Genomic DNA, 16,982 nt, shown 5'->3' on the forward strand with positions numbered 1-16,982 from the left:
CGAAGTTCATCCAGCTCCAGAACACTGTCTGAGGAGCTGGAGTTGGGTGCACTTCCCGCAGGTATAGTCAGCGGGGACACCGGTGGTATCCCTCACTACCCACATCCTACAGGAGCAGGCAACTGGCCTAGCCTCCATCCCCTCTTGCCTTACAGAATATAGCTGCCCTGTGGACCAACTGGACCTCTGCCCTCCGACTCTGCTCCCAGTCAGCTGCGCACTCTGTAAACTCCTGGCTCCCTTCTCACTCTTTGCAGAAATGTATGAAATGAAACCCCTTACTCCCTCCTCACCTAACTCCCTCAGTCACCCAACTCTCACTATAGCACTCAAATGCACCAAATTCAGCACTCAGTGCAAACAAAGTCTGCACTGTAGGAGATCACTTTTATACTGTGAATCTAGCCTCTGAAAACTGACCTAATCCAATTAACTGATGGGATGCATCCCAGAGTGTTAAAAGAGATGGCTAGGGAAATTGTAAACGCACTAGTGATAATTTATCAAAATTCACTAGACTCTGGGGTGGTCCCAGAGGATTGGAAAGTAGCAAACGTGGCACCACTGTTTTAAAAATGGAGGTCGGCAGAAAGCGGGTAATTATAGGCCGGTAAGCTTAACCTCGGTTGTAGGGAAAATGCTGGAATCTATCATTAAGGAGGAAATAGCGGGGCACCTGGAGGGAAATTGTTCCATTGGGCAGACGCAGCATGGGTTCACCAAGGGTAGGTAGTGTCTGACTAATTTGGTAGAATTTTGAGGCCGTTACCAGTGCAGTAGATAACGGGGAGCCAATGGATGTGGTATATCTGGATTTCCAGAAAGCTTTTGACAAGGTGCCACACAAGGTTGCTGCATAAACTAAAGATGCATGGCATTGAGGTTAAAATGGTAGCATGGATAGAGGATTGGTTAACTAACAGAAAGCAGAGAGTGGGGATAAATGGGTGTTTCTCTGGTTGGCAACCTGTAACTAGTCCCTCTAGGAGCAGTGTTGGGCCTGCAGTTGTTCACCATTTACATAGACGATTTGGAGTTGGGGACCAAGTGCAATGTGTCAAAGTTTGCAGACGATACTAAGATGAGTGGTAAAGCAAAAAGTGCAGAGGATACCGGAAGTCTGCAGAAGGATTTGGATAGGTTAGGTGAATGGGCTAGGGTCTGGCAGATGGAATTCAATGTTGCCAAGTGCGAGGCTATCCATTTTGGGAGGAATAACAGCAGAATGGAATATTATTTAAACGGTTAGATGTTAAAACATGCTGCTGTGGAGAGGGACCTGGGTGTGCTGGTGCACGAGTCGCAAAACTTGTGGTGGAGGTGCAACAGGTGATTAACCAGGCTAATCGAGTTTTGTCTTTCATTGCTAGAGGGATGGAGTTCAAGACTAGTGAGGTTATGCTGCAATTGTTTAGGGTGTTGGTGAGGCTGCATCTGGAGTATTGTGTTCAGTTTTGGTCTCCTTACCTGAGAAAGGACATATTGGCACTGGAGGGAGTGCAGAGAAGATTCACTAGGTTGATCCCAGAGTTGAGGGGTTAGATTATGACGAGAGGTTGAGTAGACTGGGACTGTACTCATTGGAGTTTAGAAGGATGCGGGGGGGATCTTATTGAGACATATAAAATTATGAAGGGAATAGATAGGATCGATGCGGGCAGGTTGTTTCCACTGGTCGAGGAAAGCAGAACTAGGGGGCATAGCCTCAAAATAAGGGGAGGTAGTGTAGGAGTGTAGGAACTTCACCCAAAGGGTTGTGAATCTCTGGAATTCCTTGCCCAGTGAAGCAGTTGAGGCTCTTTAAACGTTTTTAAGAAAAAGATAGATGCCTTTCTAAAGAATAAAGGGATTTGGGGATATGGTGTACAGGCCGGAGAGTGGAGCTGAGTCCACAAAGATCAGCCATGATCTCATTAAATGGTGGAGCAGGCTCGAGGGGCCAGATGGCCTACTCCTGTTCCTAATTCTTATGTTAACTAATTAACAAGCTCCAGCTGCAAGTACCTACAAGTAGAACCTTTGTTTAAAGCTGATTGAAAATTCACCTAAACCAAACAGCAACTTTTAAGTTCATTAACTAAATAAAAGAAAGACTAGACTTTAGATAAAAATGAAGCCTTATACTCCCTCAGTCACCCAACTCTCACTATAGCACTCAAATTCTGCACTCAGTGCAAACTTGGTTTGTTACATCTTCGAAGAACATAGTAGGAGCAGGAGTAGGCCATCTGGCCCCTTGAGCCTGCTCTGCCATTCAATGAGATCATGGCTGATCTTTTGTGGACTCAGCTGCACTTTCTGGCCCGAACACCATAACCCTTAATTCTTCAAAACTCCTTAATCCCTTTATTCTTCAAAAAACTATCTATCTTTATCTTAAAAACATTTAATGAAGGAGCCTCAACTGCTTCACTGGGCAAGGAATTAGATAGATTCACAACCCTTTGGGTCAAGTTCCTCCTAAACTCAGTCCCAAGTACTCTAGCACATTAGTCAAGTTTTGACTTGTTTGAGATTCTTGTTTTTCTAATAGCTCTCAAACGTAATGTGGTATTCAATTGAATTATGATCACTTTCTGCAAAAAGGACTTTTCACTGAGATTGATAATTGCACCACACTAGATGTAAAATAGCTTTGTCTTTTTTTTTCTAGAAAGCTGCCATAAGAGCATTCTGCAAAATCTTCCAGACTGCCTTTTTCCAAGTTGATTTGTCTGGTCTATTATTAAGTTCTCCATGATTATTTCTTTGCCTTTGTTCTGAACTCCAATTATTTCTTGTTTAATGCTCTATCCAATGGTATAACTACAGGATTATTTTCTTCCTTTGATATTCCTAATCTCTGCACATATTAATGCTACTTCCTGATTTTCTAAACCAGATCCTTTCTGACTACTGTTCTTTTATCATCCTTTATTATAAGGGTTACTCCCCTGCCCATCTTTTTGAAATGTCATGCCCTCTGGAATTATCCCACCTTTTTTAAGTAGGGATTAATAATTTAAGTGTGCATGCTCTTATCTAAAAGGGAGGTGATGCATTTGGTTAATTGTAAACTTCAAAGTCTGAAGGACTGCATTCTGAAATGGTGACCTTCTGAATGGACATGGTCTGAGCTTCAAATGCATAAAAGTGCAAAATCCGTTTTCTTTTGAAAATGATGCTGTTGGAAGTTAGCATTTCTTCCATTTTGCAATGTGTAAATTTACTATGTGATAAACCTGTTCTGCCTCTTTTGAGCTGACACGCCAGCTCTTGGGGTATCCTGTCTGGTATTTTTTTTTCTTTTCCTACGGGGAAGAAATTATAGGCAGATATGTATAAATTGTTGCGATATTAACATTAATCCAGTCTGTTCTTTTTTGGTTTGAACTCTTCGTAACAGCTGATAGTTTAATTGAAGAACTTGAGGGGGAAAAAACAAACCCAAACTTTATTTTTTTTAAAAAGGAGCAATTGAAATGCACATGATCAAACCGAGCCGAGTACTATACAAAGTTTTCTCCTCTTCTTTTCTCCATATGCTGCTCGCCATGTGTGTTTTTTTTTTTTTTGTTCCTCAATAGTAAGGGCTTTTGTACTTCTAGCTAGCCATGTCCTCTAACTCTTGAATGTTGCAATGCATTCTAGTAAGGGAGGCTACTGCTGTAGACACATGTTAAGAATTTGACTGAATTATCAGATCTCACTGGTCAGGATCCATTCCTGTTGGCCGATCCAATTCAATAAATGAAAGGTGGCTTTTGTGCAATTTCAACAAATAGCTTTAATAAGAAACTGTAAATTAAAGAGACTGTTCATCTGTTTTAAGTAATAAAATCCAAAGTCTACATGTACAATTATGTGTTTAAATATATCAGATGGATCTTCGACTTAACCTATTAAATTTATACTTTGACCAGGTGAATCTGATATTGAGGAGGCGGGTGAAACAGTAGCTGAGCAGATAACCGAAGACACCATTTCAGTCAGTTCCAGATCCAGCACTGAACAAGAAGCCAGTCGTACTGGTTCCCAGACTCATTTATATTTTGAAACCGATGATGGTAGCATGGCTTCAGAGAATGCCAGTTGCTTGTCTGCTCAAGATGCTTACAACAGGAAAAGGCTGAGGCCTTGTATGCTGCAATGTTCCCTCAGGTAGTTTACATTTTTTCCCAAGATTCTTATCTTTAATTCTTTCGTGGGATTTCGCTGTTAGTTGCAGTGCATCTCTTAAAGTGCTCGCCTGCTGCTGCATGTCGGTGGTGGAAGGAGTGAATGTTTAGGTTGGTGGATGGAGTGTTGATCAAGTGGGCTGTTTTGTCCTGCATGATCTCAAACTTCTTGGGTTGTTGGAGCTGCACACAGTCCATCACACCCCTTTTGCCTAGACAGGTTTTTTGGGAGAGGTGGGGTAGGGGTGAGTTAGTTGCTGCAGAATTCCCAGCCACTGAACTGCTTGGTTGCAATATTTATGACTTCCAGTTTGGTTCCTGATCAATGGTAATCCCCAGTATGTTGATAGTGGCACTGATTATCATGGAGATTGCTAGATTCTCTCTTGTAGGCTATTACCTGGCACTTCTGTAGTGCAAATGCGGTTGCCACTTGTCTCCAGTGTTTCTGCATCTGGACAGGGCTGCTTCATTATCTGCAGAGTTGTGAATGGTGCTGAACATTGCAGCCATCAGTTCTGACCTCATTGGCTGAAGATGGTTGGGCCTGGGCCACCTGAGGAACTTATGAAATGATGTCTTGGGATGGAAACAATTGGCCTCCAATAAACCCAATTATGCTCGATATTACTCTATATGGAGGGTTCCCCGCCACCTGATTTCCATAGACTTGTCTACTAGGGTCACAATTTGGAATAAAATCTTTAAATAAAAAAGCTTAACATCTTGTTCAAACACGTGTCATTGAAACAATGAACATTTAACCTCCGTGGAGGTTTGAATAGGATTAAATTGAGCCCATGTGTTTTGGGCATGTTTGTGGAAAGTAGGGGCAGATGGCCTAGTGGTTAGCACAGCTGCCTCATGGCGCTGAGGTCCCAGGTTCAATCCCAGCGCTGGGTCACTGCCCGTGTGGAGTTTGCACATTCTTGTGCCTATGTGGGTTTTGCCCCCACAACCCAAAAATGTGCAGAGTAGGTGGATTGGCCATGCTAAATTGCCCCTTAATTGGGGAAAAAAAATTGGGAAATCTAAATTATAAAATAAATTTTAAAAATTGTGGGAAGTACTGGTTTAACACAAACCACCTGTTAATTACCATTGTCAATTAGTGCTGCTGTTTAAGGGAAATGCAGCTTACATTTTTAGGGAGCAGGTTGTCCTTTTATGAGAATATATGGGGGATGATATTTGCAGCATTCCACCAGAACAGTATCATGCATTCTATTGACTGCCCCCACAACTCGAGATTTCATCGTATGTGATTGCATTTGTCCGAAAGCAGCAGCCCAAACAATTGTGGTGTTTTTTTTTTTTTAAAATCCATTCCTGTTTCTTTTCCATTCTAGGTGCCGGAAATCCATTTGGAAGCGCAGCAACCTCAGTTTAAAAATTTTTTCCCGAAGACGGCCACGTTGATAATATTGTGCTCCCTTTTGTCAGATTATCAAAGATTAAAAGCTTACACCTAATTACTGAAAATGGGTTAATTTATTGCTTACTTCTATCATTTGTGCTGTTACATTTTGAGAAGCTTTTCAATAGTTGTCAAAAGCCAGAAGTTATAAATCTGTTTTCATTCTTTGTTGTTGTTCAGAGTTTATCTAAAACTGCCATTTAAGTATGTTAATCCTCCAGTGAAGGACTGGTAAGTAGTGCCCTGACACAACACCATGTGAGCTGCACCCTTTGCCATGCCAGCATGTTAACCAGACTGACAATCATGAGCATTTCCTCAATGAGCCTGCACCCAGCAGGAACTGGATAGAGGCTGGTCTGTCCCAGTTCACAGCTGGCTGCAAAATGTAATCTATCCATCTCCTTGTGTAACTCCATGACAGAATTGCCCATTTGTTGATCGACATCTGAGCAATTGATGCCCAGAACGGATATGCTTTATTTTTCCCTAATCCTTTATTTCTTTTCCTTACAATTAGCCACCATCAAGTATATGCTGTACCAAAACTTGCCTTGAAATATTTATCAACTTTAAACTGGTCAATAAAGGTGATTTCCATTGTCTGTTTAGGCTACGGCTTGAGCAATGACCTACAAAATCCAAGTACTGTTTTGTGCTCGCTGAAAATTATGAATACAAGAGAAAATCTTCCAGCATTTCTGTAGCAAAAGCAATTGAAATGCATTTGGCTAATCAAACTGATTTTCTATCGTGAAAATCTGATTCATGAATGTTGTGACTAACAGAACATGTTCTATTATTGGTCAGCATTGACCAGTCATGGATTCAGACTTGGCAGCAGTTTCATATAGCAGGAGACAACCCTTTAGGTATGCCTTTTACTTGCAGTACTAAGAGCACAAAATACTAACTTGGCCACAAGCTGAGTATTCTACTCCAATTCCAAGGTTTTTTTCAATTGGAAGGCAGAAGCCGAAATTAACATCCTGCTCTCTTTCCAGTGTGTTTTTACTATCCTGGGTTTAATCTTTGTGTCAAATCTTTTGCCTTAAAAACTTGCATTGCAATATTTCCTATTCTGTAACTCCGATTTAAAATCTAAAAGGACAATGAAATTAAGTTTGAATATTTTTTAATGGGGGGGAAAAGTCTAGTGGAAATGCAACAATACTCTTTTGATCATTTGAGTTATTGAATCTTGTGCTAGCTACCTGGTTCTGCTGTCCTTGTTAATGTGATGCTTGTCAATTTGCAGCATCTAGTTGTATTTGACTTTTCTATCTTGTAAGCTGAATTTTTTTTATGAAATGAAATAAAGTGTTGGCATTGAAGTTTTTCATGAATGCACTTGTCCTTAATGAAACATGATTATCACTTTGACTTTAAATGCCCTGCACTAAGCTTGTATAAAATTGCATCCCTACATATTGGAGTTGTCCTCGTTTTTGGGGACATTCATTTCAGTAACTCATTACCTACTGCCTGGCCTATACAGATATTTCAACTTCTAATTAGCCAGTATGTGTATTTGCCCTTTTGGTAAGCCACTTTTAAAGCAGATACACCTGCAAAGCTGGTGGCTGTGCCGCAATTTAATTTTCACCCAGTGACAGAAGTGATTTGGGTACTAGTGACATGGGAACTACCTGCCAAGTTCCCATATCTGCTGCCCTTCTAGATAAGGTCATAAAATTGCAAAGGTGCTTGAAGATTTGATGAGTTGCTGCAGTGCATTGTGTAGATGGTGTGCACACTACCACCACTGTTGGAGAGTAAATGGTTTAGGTGATGCATGGGTTTTGAGATTGGTGTACTGTTGGAGTTGCACTCATCCATGTGTGGAGACTATGCTGAACATTCCTAACTTGTGCCCTGGATGGTAGACAGGCTAACGTTACTGAACATGATCATTTCTGACTATGGACGGAGTATTCACTGCAGAAAAAACATGGTTGGATTTGGGACATTACTGAATCATGGCCAATCCACCTAACCTGCACATCTTTGGACTGGGAGGAAACCCACGCACACACTGGGAGGATGTGCAGACTCCGCACAGACTGGGACTGAATGATGGGCCTCCAACAACAATCACATCTATCTTCCTTGGTGCAAATTTCCCAACTTCAATTTTGCTCAGACTCCTTGATGCAAGAGCAATTACACTTGCATCTTTTGCTCTCAATATGAAGGACTCATGCAGGAAGTTCTTCCACACTCCCTCAACAATTGGCAAGAGGGATTATACTTTGAGTAGAGCTGTAGAGTAATTAATGAATCACTCAAAGATTTTCAAATGTGTATGTAGTACTTACAGGGAGTAATGAATTATGATAAATTGTGCACCATTTCTTCATTGCAGGAACTGCAGTACATAGGGCAGCACAGTAGCATTGTGGATAGCACAATTGCTTCACATCTCCAGGGTCCCAGGTTAGATTCCAGCTTGGGTCACTGTGCAGAGTCTGCACATCCTCCCAGTGTGTGTGGGTTTCCTCCCAGTCCAAAGATGTGCAGGTTAGGTGGATTGGCCATGATAAATTGCCCTTGATGTTGGGTGGGGTTACTGGGTTATGGCGATAGGGTGGAGGTGTTAACCTTTGGTAGGGTGCTCTTTCCAAGAGCTGGTGCAGACTCGATGGGCCGAACCTCCTTCTGCACTGTAAATTCTATGATAATGAATAGTGTAAGGAGTTGCAGACTACTTTTCCATTTAGTCAAATGTGCAAGTATGTGTTGTGGGGATGGGAGAAAGAGCAAAAGAATATCTATTTTAGGCAAAATAAATTGAGTCTTGCAGTATCTTATGAGGGTGAGGAGTCCAATATAGCAACTTTTTCAGATTTTGATTTTAAGCATATCCTTTGAGACATTCAGGAAATTAAGATTGTTGTAAAGAAAACTGGACAGGAGATGACACTGCAATTCAGAGGTATTGAGGGTGAAGTGTCCCCTCTCCCCCAAGCAGTTGTACCTCACTATTTCCACTAAGACTGCTCTGACTTCAGAGATTCGTTCTGGCTGAAGGTTCAGTCCCCTACTTGATGTCATACTTCCAATTCTCAAGACCATTCACGACCTGTAACCAACCATGAAAATAAAATCACGATACAGAAACTAAATGCTGCTTTCATGCAACACCAAGTAATGATGCTTTCTTAAAAGAGGGTATTGCAAAACAAAATGTATTGGCACACGGGTTTTATTGGCCACATGCAATACAAAAGTGGGCAATAAGCTTTTAGTGTACCTTTTAATGTGGGCACCCTTATCTTACCCACAGTAACTAATAATGCTGTTGGTAATTTTCAGAGGGTGCCAAACACAGCAACCCAGTTACGAGCACGTGTTCCGAAGTGCTGAACTAGGTCACTGCTACCAGTTATACTTCATGACAACAAGCTCGAATATAAATCAATATTGGGCTCCAGCTAGTTATGACAGTAATAGCACTCAATTTAAACATTGCAAAGGTACCCAGGGTAAGTAAAAAAAATAAATTACTTTGAAGGCCAGGTCTCAACATTTGCCAGGTTGGCCTTCTTCCCTCATACAAACTATGGCCGTCTTCCCTCATACAAACTATGGCCGTCTTCCCTCATACAAACTAGGTTAACATTTAGAAGACTTGAACCAGGATAAAATTAACAACCGTCACTTTTTAAATATGAAAAACGGCATATTGCGAAATTAAAACATTTCAAAGTTATCAGAAATAAAAAATGCTTCAGAGCTTGAAATCCAAAAAAATTAACAATAATTCTCCACAGTTTTTTCAAAAAATATACTTTTTATTCACAAAACTGTAAAACTACATTACTGCTCAATTTCCATATGTACCTACCACCGTGCACCGTCTTCTCTGCCTCCGGAACGGCAGCAACTGCTTCTTATAGGGCGGTGGAATGCTCACCCCAAAATCTGAATAACGGAGATTGACAAACCGCTTTTTGGACGCGTGGGTAATGATCTATGCTCGATCTGGGGTCGCCATTCCTATCTGGAAACCCCCGAATCTGCATAGTATAGATAACGGGCCACTTCTACGGGTGGGGGAGAGAGATACATGCTCTGTCCGGGGCGGGGGAGGGGCTCTTCCCTCTTCCCCCCCCCCCCAACCCGGGCGAGATCCGGTTTGGGGTCTCGCGAGATTCCAGAGGTTTTAAGAACGCCGCGCGTCGGCCTCCGGTCTTCTGATTGAAAATCATCACGTAAGTTGTGTTAGTTAGGAGTGTTGGCAATCGGTGCAAAATCGGAGCCATCCGCCTCACAGCGGCTCCGACAAAGGCTGCTAAATATCAAACCGGCCTTAATAAAGTGCCTCGTGTGGTTATTTTGTGGTTAAATGTGAAAAGGCTGGATTATGAGGGAGTTTAGTTTTAGGGGGGGTGGGTTGAGATGCGGGCGGCCTAGGGGTGGTGATCCGAGTCCAGGTTTGCCCGGGACCCGCGGCTTGGCGGCATTTACTCGGATAGACCCCAACCCCCTTTCTCTGGAATGAATCTTCCGGATAAAGTTCACCGTAAACCGACCCTGATCCGAATGAGAATGGGGGTGATGCCCAGACTCCCACATGGAGTTGGGCTCTCGGGCTAACCAGACACCGGGGCTGCTGCAGCCTGTAGGACAACCGGCACTCAAGCTGCAACCTTGCCTCTCCCCCTCATTGTGTGTGAAGAGGTAATAATTCAACCAGAATAAAACGCAAGATCGGGGATCCTAAGTTACAGAAACCCAGTGGAGGAAGAAAGTCTTTGTGTTTTGGGGACAAAAGTTGACCTTAAGTTGTCTTCCTGAACTGCTTTGGTGTATGTGCAAGAGTGGTTGTGCTTTCAGTATGTTGAAGACAAAAAATGAAATATGTAAAATAACAACCATCAGAATGGAGGCTGTGGTTATGGCAAGATTTGGGCCAAGTGTTCTCTGTGGTAATGGTCTTGCCTCAGGAGTTCATAAGTTACACCTTGGAAACTGCCTTGTGTCAGACTGCTGGCACTCCAGTGCATCCTGTAGTGGGGGTATCTTTCAGATGAGATGTTGAATGAGGCCTTACCCGCTCCCAGCCAGTGGATTCCATTGCACTACCTCATAGTAAAGCTGGGGAGGTCTTGTCGGTGTCCTGTCTGATTATTGTCCCTTAACCGGCATCAGTATAACTGATTGGCTCGTTGCCATATTGCAAATAGACTGCCAAAGAGCTGAATAGGATGATGGGTGCAAAATATCAGTGTATTGTGCCTTTGACTCTTTCAAACAGTTATCCAGATTAATCGTCTGTTAGGTTTTCCTTTCAAAATATCCAGTTCTTCATTGAAATTTAGTTTTGAATGTGCTTCCATATCCCTTTCAGGCAGTGCAGCATTATAAGAGATTCTGACCATTTGAAAGTCTTCAAAGACTATCATTTCCAAAGATATTTCCAATATGATCACGGTATATAAGGAACGATTCAGGCTGTAATCTACACAAAGTTGAATGCTCTGTCACAAAATGTTTTGTGTTTTCGTGCAACTACAGTGTGAGTTGATCCCAGTGTTGCGGAAACAGTCCATGGAGTAAAGAAGTCGATTTGCACAGCAACAGAGTCAGAGATTAGTGTCGCCCAAAATGCTTCTGAAAATATAAATGGGCTGTGACTGAAACCTTTGATCCCTTAATAAATTTCATCTTTGTGCTGCAGCAAATGGTGGACGACACCAGTGGTAGAGGAGGTTTCCGTGGGGGCTTTGGCTCCCGTGGGCGGGGCCGAGGCCGCGGTAGGGGACGCGGCAGAGGCCGTGGTGCCCGTGGTGGAAAGGCTGAAGATAAGGAGGTAAGATGCAATGTCAGCTTAAATTTATGTAGCGAGTCTCAATTAATGGACTCAAAATCACAAAATTAATTGTTGTGACATGAGCCTTGAAATATGTTACCTTTCATTTCCCCCTCAGTGGGTGCCAGTAACTAAGCTTGGGCGTCTGGTAAAGGATATGAAGATCAAAACGTTGGAGGAAATTTACCTCTTCTCCCTTCCTATAAAGGTAATGTTTGTGCAGATAATTTCCACCATGTAAATTCCTGCCTGCAGGAGGTTAAGCAGATCAATCAATTTTTATAATCTTTTTTCTGTACAGGAGTCTGAAATCATTGATTTTTTCCTGGGATCGGCTTTAAAGGACGAGGTTCTCAAGATCATGCCTGTACAGAAGCAAACTCGTGCCGGTCAACGCACAAGGTTCAAGGTATGTTATTGTCTGGCTACAGGCAATACTTCAATTCCTCATAAGAATCAGAATCCCTACAGTGCAGAAGGAGGCTAATCACCCCAACAGGTTGGCACTGACCTTCCAAAGGAGTGCCCACATCCTATCCCCATAACCTATAAACTCCACCTGACCGTCGGGACACTAAGGGGCAATTTAGCATAGCCAATCCACCTAACCGGCACATCTTTGGACTGTGGGAGGAATCCGGAGCACCCAGAGGAAACCCACGCAGACACCGAGAATGTGCAAACTCTACATTGACAGTCACCCAAGGTCGGAATCGAACCCAGGTCCCTGGCGCGGTCTAACAGGATTGCTAACCACTGTGTCACTGCTGCCCACCTTTCTCCCACCAGAAATGTGTTTGGTATGACATTGTAATTTCTCTCAAATTTTTCAGGCTTTTGTTGCTATTGGTGACTATAATGGACATGTTGGATTGGGTGTCAAGTGCTCCAAAGAAGTGGCCACTGCCATTCGCGGAGCTATTATTCTGGCAAAGCTGTCAATCATCCCTGTAAGGCGGGGCTACTGGGGTAACAAAATTGGAAAGCCACACACTGTACCATGCAAGGCAAGTACAAATACAGGTGTTTGCTTGGTGTATACTATGTAAAGTTGTCAGCAATGCATGTGAAATAAAATAAAGTTTCATTTAAAGCAGCTTCAGTTGAAGTATTGACCTGTAGAAGGAATATAGAGAATACATGGCATTGCACAAATAAACAATTGCCTTGATTCTTCATTTTATGCTTTGGCTGCATTCAGTGAAAGAGTAAATTAATGTGTACAGTGTTCCCGATCATAGGAAGATTTACTAAAATCTGTTCTGTTTATGGCTTGTGCATTATTTGATTCTGCATTGATCGGAATTGCTTGAAATTTGAACTGCCCTGTTATAGGGTGCCTTGTTTACCTGAGAAAATGTTTGAATTATGTTTATTTGTCGGTGGGTTGGTTTTATGACAAATTGTCCCAGTGCTCTAACTATTTCTCAACCTTTCCAGGTTACTGGCCGTTGCGGTTCAGTCTTGGTGCGTCTAATCCCTGCACCTCGTGGTACTGGTATTGTCTCAGCTCCTGTACCCAAGAAACTGCTACAGATGGCTGGTATTGACGATTGTTACACCTCAGCCAGAGGCTGCACGGCCACACTGGGCAACTTTGGTAAGTCAGGTTTCTAACTACAGTGCCAGGGAAAAGATGTATGTAATAATAATATTCTTTATTACTGTCACAAGTAGGCTTACATTAACATTGCAATGAAGTTACTGTGAAAATCCCCTAGTCGCCACACTCCAGCGCCTGGTCGGGTAAACTGAGGGAGAATTCAGAATGTCCAATTCACCTAACAAGCACGTCTTTCAGGACTTGTGGGAGGAAGCCGGAGCACCCAGAGGAAACCCACGCAGACACGGGGAGAACGTGCAGATTCCACACAGGCAGTGACCCAAGCCAGGAATCGAATCCGGGTCCCTGGTGCTGTGAAGCAATAGTGCTAGCCACTGTGCTAATGTGCTCTGCTCATAGCAATGCTTGTATTTACTCTTTTTGGACTGGAGGTTGGGAGGGCTGTATTTGTCTTTTGTAATTAATTGTGTTTGAATGTAGAACAAGAGATTAGATTTGTAGACCAATCTAAAATTGTCAGAAAAGGTGATTGGGTAGTACTTGTAAGGCCATTCTGATTGCATCTGGCTCCTGTTAAGTTACCGAATGCCTCTCAGCTCTGCACAATTTAACCTGCCAGTGGTGTAATTGGCATATTAAGAGAGGAAAATAAATGGAGCATTGCACGGCAGCTATGGTTTACCTGTTCCATTTTAAGCTCAACAAGGTCCTTGAAGCTTAATTTTGATAACATACTAGTCTAGTACTTGTCCTATAACTTGCTATATCTGCTTTTAAACAGCTAAAGCTACTTTTGATGCCATCTCTAAGACCTACAGTTATCTGACCCCGGATCTGTGGAAAGAGACTGTGTTTACCAAGGCCCCATACCAGGTACCATGCTGAAAACTAAATTTTCTTACAGAAACATGACTTCTTAGATGTATGAAGAGATTTGACAATTGTTTTCATTTAGTTTGCTTTCACAGCACCACAACTGTTGTTTTAAAAAATTTTTATTAAAGTTTTCACAAAATATAAAAGGAACCCAATAGAATTAAGTAGAAAACAAAACAACCCAGTGCCCCCCTCCCCCCTATACATAAATATATTAACACCCGCCGAAACACATAGCAAATATATACACCCCCTCAGATCCCCCAGTATAGACAAACAAAAATAAAATAGGACCCCCCCCCCCCCCCCCCCGGGTTGCTGCTGCTGACCATTGTCTACCGTTCTGCCAGGAAGTCCAAGAACAGTTGTCACCGCCTGAAGAACTCTTGCACCCTTGAGGCAAATTTCACCATCTCCAATTTAATAAACCCCGCCATATTGTTGATCCAGGATTCCACACTTGGGGGCCTCGCAGCACCACAACTGTTGATGTTTATTGTAGCACATCATCGGTCCAGAGTTCACAAAGTTTTTTGCTTCTAAGTTCCTGTTCCCCATGTTACAGAAATCCCAAAAGATCCCTAATAACAGTTTTTTTTCTGTATCAAAAATAATTACCAAATGTTTTGGTGCTAGTTTTCAAATTGCCCCATTGTTTAGCCCATGTATCCATGATCCCATCCAGCCCCTGCAACAAGCCAGGATCTCTGCACCCCCCCCCCCCCCCCTCCAATCCTGGCCTCTTGCACATACTAGATTTTAATTGGTCCATCATTGGCAGCCATGTGGAACAGGCTCGAAGGGCCAAATGGCCTATTTTCTATGCCTTCAGCTTCCTCGGCCCTCAGTTCTGGGGTTTCCTCTCTCTACACATGTTTCATACCATATTCTCCTTTGATGCAATTAACCTGTCAGTTACCTGGAACTATTATTTCTTGTTCAATGTCAAATTTAGTTTTGACAATGACCTCTTCCTTGTTCTCTGAGATCTGATGAAACACTTTACTCAATAAGGATGGCTGCAGCTCCAGCAACGTCTTATTTCCCCAATGGAAACCTGACTCCACTAAGTAACAGCCCAATTCACTTACTCAGACGCTCCTCGATGGGCTAGAAATTGGCCAGTCAGGAAAGTGGGGTTTACAGAGATTATTTCAATTGAAAGAGGCTTGCACATGGAACTTGGACAATCAGTTTAAATATATTTTTTCAGTTGTTGCTAATCTTTGTCCTTCTGACATGTTTTTGAAAACATGTTAAGGAGCTACTGAGAATCCCTGAGCGATAACATTTTTATCTATTCTGTACGACATTCACATCCTCTTTATTTTTCCTTTTCGGCTAACCAGTTTTTTCCCTGCAGTATTTTATATTGTGTAAAGCATGCTGTGAAGTTTTCTCTATTCCCTTTCAGGAATTCACTGATCATCTGGCCAAGACCCACACCCGTGTGTCAGTCCAAAGGTCCCAGTCGGCTGTTGCTCCAGCAACATAAAGCGTTTATGCAAAGAATGAAATAAAGACCTGTTTCCCATGATCTTGTGTTTGTGATCTTTGTTTTGAATAGGGCTGGATTTTGAAGGGGGAAATGCGTTAACAGGTCAAAATTTGGTCAATCTTTATTGTCACAAGTAGGCCTATATTAACACTGCAATGAAGTTACTGTGAAAATCCCCGAGTCGCCACATTCTGGCGCCTGTTCGGGTACACTGAGGGAGAATTCAGAATGTCCAATTCACCCAACAAGCACGTCTTTCGGGACTTGTGGGAAGAAACCCCTGCAGACACGGGGAGAACGTGCAGACTCCGCACAGACAGTGACCCAAGCCAGGAATCGAATCTGGTACCCTGGAGCTGTGAAGCAACAGTGCTAACCACTGCTACTGTGCCACTAATGAAAGTTGCTGGATCTTATGGCCAGAGCATTTTTAATCTTGTGAATTATCCCTTAACCCTTTAGTCAATGATCTATGTCATCACATAGAAATATCAATAATCACTTACCTGTGTACTACAGTCTGATCGCCTACTTCCATTACTGCCTCAGCTCAAATCCTCCACCTTTTTTAACTAGATTGTTATTGCAATGTGCTGCTGATTAACTTCAGCTCATCCAACTGTTGTCTGTATCCTAATTGAATGTCCCATTGAACCATTACCCTTGTCCTCACAACATGGCTTCTGGCCAGGCAAGGCCTTAATTTTGACATTTTTGATCCTTACCCCTCTGACAGCACTGAATCGTCTGAAATGGCATTCTCTGGACTCTAGGATTGCAAATCTTCTACCTGTGTTAAAAAAGGGATAAACGTAACTGCTGATGAGTCAGCCTAATGGTAGGGAATCTTTCCAAGAGACAATCGTACAGAACAAAATCAGTTGGCATTTGGAAAAGTATGGGATAAGTAATGAAAGTATGATTTTATTCAAGCAAGTTTTTGATTAATGGGATAGAGTTATTCAAAGTAATGTAGAGAGTTGATGAGAATCATGTGGTTGGTGGGCATTGGGCCATTAGCAAAATTACTGCAGTGTGGATACAAAATCAATAGATGGAAACTGGAGAATAATTGGCCAACAGTTTTTCCTGATGGGGCAGGGTGATGTTCTCCAGTGAAGGTCCCCAAGAGTCGGCATTAGAACCACTGTTCTTTATATTAAGACCTGGACTTGGGTGTATTCATGGTTTGATTTCAAAATTTATGGATAACTTGGAAATGCAGTAAACAATGACAAGAATGGTAATGGACCTCAGGGGGTGCAGATTTGTAAATTGGGAAAATACATGACATGAAATAGTGCTGAGAAGTGTGGATTTTGGTAGGAAGAATTAGAATAATGAAAGTAAATTGTACAATTTGAGGATATGTCTCAGGATGCTTAAAGGTTCTATAAAAGTTGTAGTACGTGCAGCTACCTGGGGATGTGTGCACACCAATCCTTAGTTTATCAGAATATAAAGATAAGGGAAGTTTAATAAACCCTTACACAATACTGATTAGGCTTCAGCTGGAGTAGTGTGTCCAAAAAGGCTTCCACTGGTAAAAGAATCAGAGGGAACAGTTATTGCAATCTGACATGCATTTGTGAAAGGGTAGCAGAAGCAGATTGATTATCCAGTTTGAAAAATGTAATTTCCATTTTGCAGGGCAA

The 16,982-nt window shown here is 42.3% G+C and overlaps 2 protein-coding genes, 1 long non-coding RNA gene and 1 other non-coding gene across 8 annotated transcripts in view; 2 read left to right on the top strand and 2 right to left on the bottom strand.

The window, feature by feature from the left end:
• Nucleotides 1-6,920, top strand: part of rnf151 (ring finger protein 151) — a 91,751-nt gene extending 84,831 nt beyond the window's left edge. For all 4 annotated transcript variants that reach the window (XM_072480858.1, XM_072480861.1, XM_072480860.1 and 1 more), the window contains 2 exons: nucleotides 3,903-4,140; nucleotides 5,507-6,920. In XM_072480858.1, the coding sequence (XP_072336959.1) occupies nucleotides 3,903-4,140; nucleotides 5,507-5,576 (308 nt within the window). In that variant the 3' untranslated portion in view covers nucleotides 5,577-6,920. The remainder of the gene's footprint in view (nucleotides 1-3,902; nucleotides 4,141-5,506) is intronic.
• The window catches only part of rps2 (ribosomal protein S2), a 112,727-nt gene extending 97,361 nt beyond the window's left edge, over nucleotides 1-15,366 (top strand). Inside the window, exons 1-8 of one of the 2 annotated variants that reach the window (XM_072480863.1) lie at nucleotides 9,769-9,788; nucleotides 11,258-11,389; nucleotides 11,508-11,597; nucleotides 11,691-11,798; nucleotides 12,223-12,396; nucleotides 12,830-12,989; nucleotides 13,735-13,826; nucleotides 15,244-15,366. In XM_072480863.1, coding sequence (XP_072336964.1) covers nucleotides 11,261-11,389; nucleotides 11,508-11,597; nucleotides 11,691-11,798; nucleotides 12,223-12,396; nucleotides 12,830-12,989; nucleotides 13,735-13,826; nucleotides 15,244-15,324 — 834 coding nt within the window. In that variant the 5' untranslated portion in view covers nucleotides 9,769-9,788; nucleotides 11,258-11,260 and the 3' untranslated portion in view covers nucleotides 15,325-15,366. Of the gene's footprint in view, nucleotides 1-9,768; nucleotides 9,789-11,257; nucleotides 11,390-11,507; nucleotides 11,598-11,690; nucleotides 11,799-12,222; nucleotides 12,397-12,829; nucleotides 12,990-13,734; nucleotides 13,827-15,243 lie in introns of those variants that run through there. The other variant, XM_072480864.1, reaches the window with a different exon arrangement.
• Nucleotides 5,630-9,593, bottom strand: LOC140394060 (uncharacterized). The gene is made up of 2 exons (XR_011935811.1): nucleotides 9,422-9,593; nucleotides 5,630-8,656 (listed from the first exon to the last, which is right to left on the bottom strand). It is a non-coding gene; the product is annotated as an uncharacterized lncRNA (long non-coding RNA).
• Nucleotides 8,761-8,894, bottom strand: LOC140394663 (small nucleolar RNA ACA64). Its single transcript, XR_011935957.1, has one exon. It is a non-coding gene; the product is annotated as a small nucleolar RNA ACA64 (small nucleolar RNA).
• Nucleotides 15,367-16,982: the final 1,616 nt, after the last annotated feature.

The sequence above is a fragment of the Scyliorhinus torazame genome, chromosome 17, assembly GCF_047496885.1.
Source record: "Scyliorhinus torazame isolate Kashiwa2021f chromosome 17, sScyTor2.1, whole genome shotgun sequence".
Lineage (NCBI taxonomy): Eukaryota > Metazoa > Chordata > Chondrichthyes > Carcharhiniformes > Scyliorhinidae > Scyliorhinus > Scyliorhinus torazame.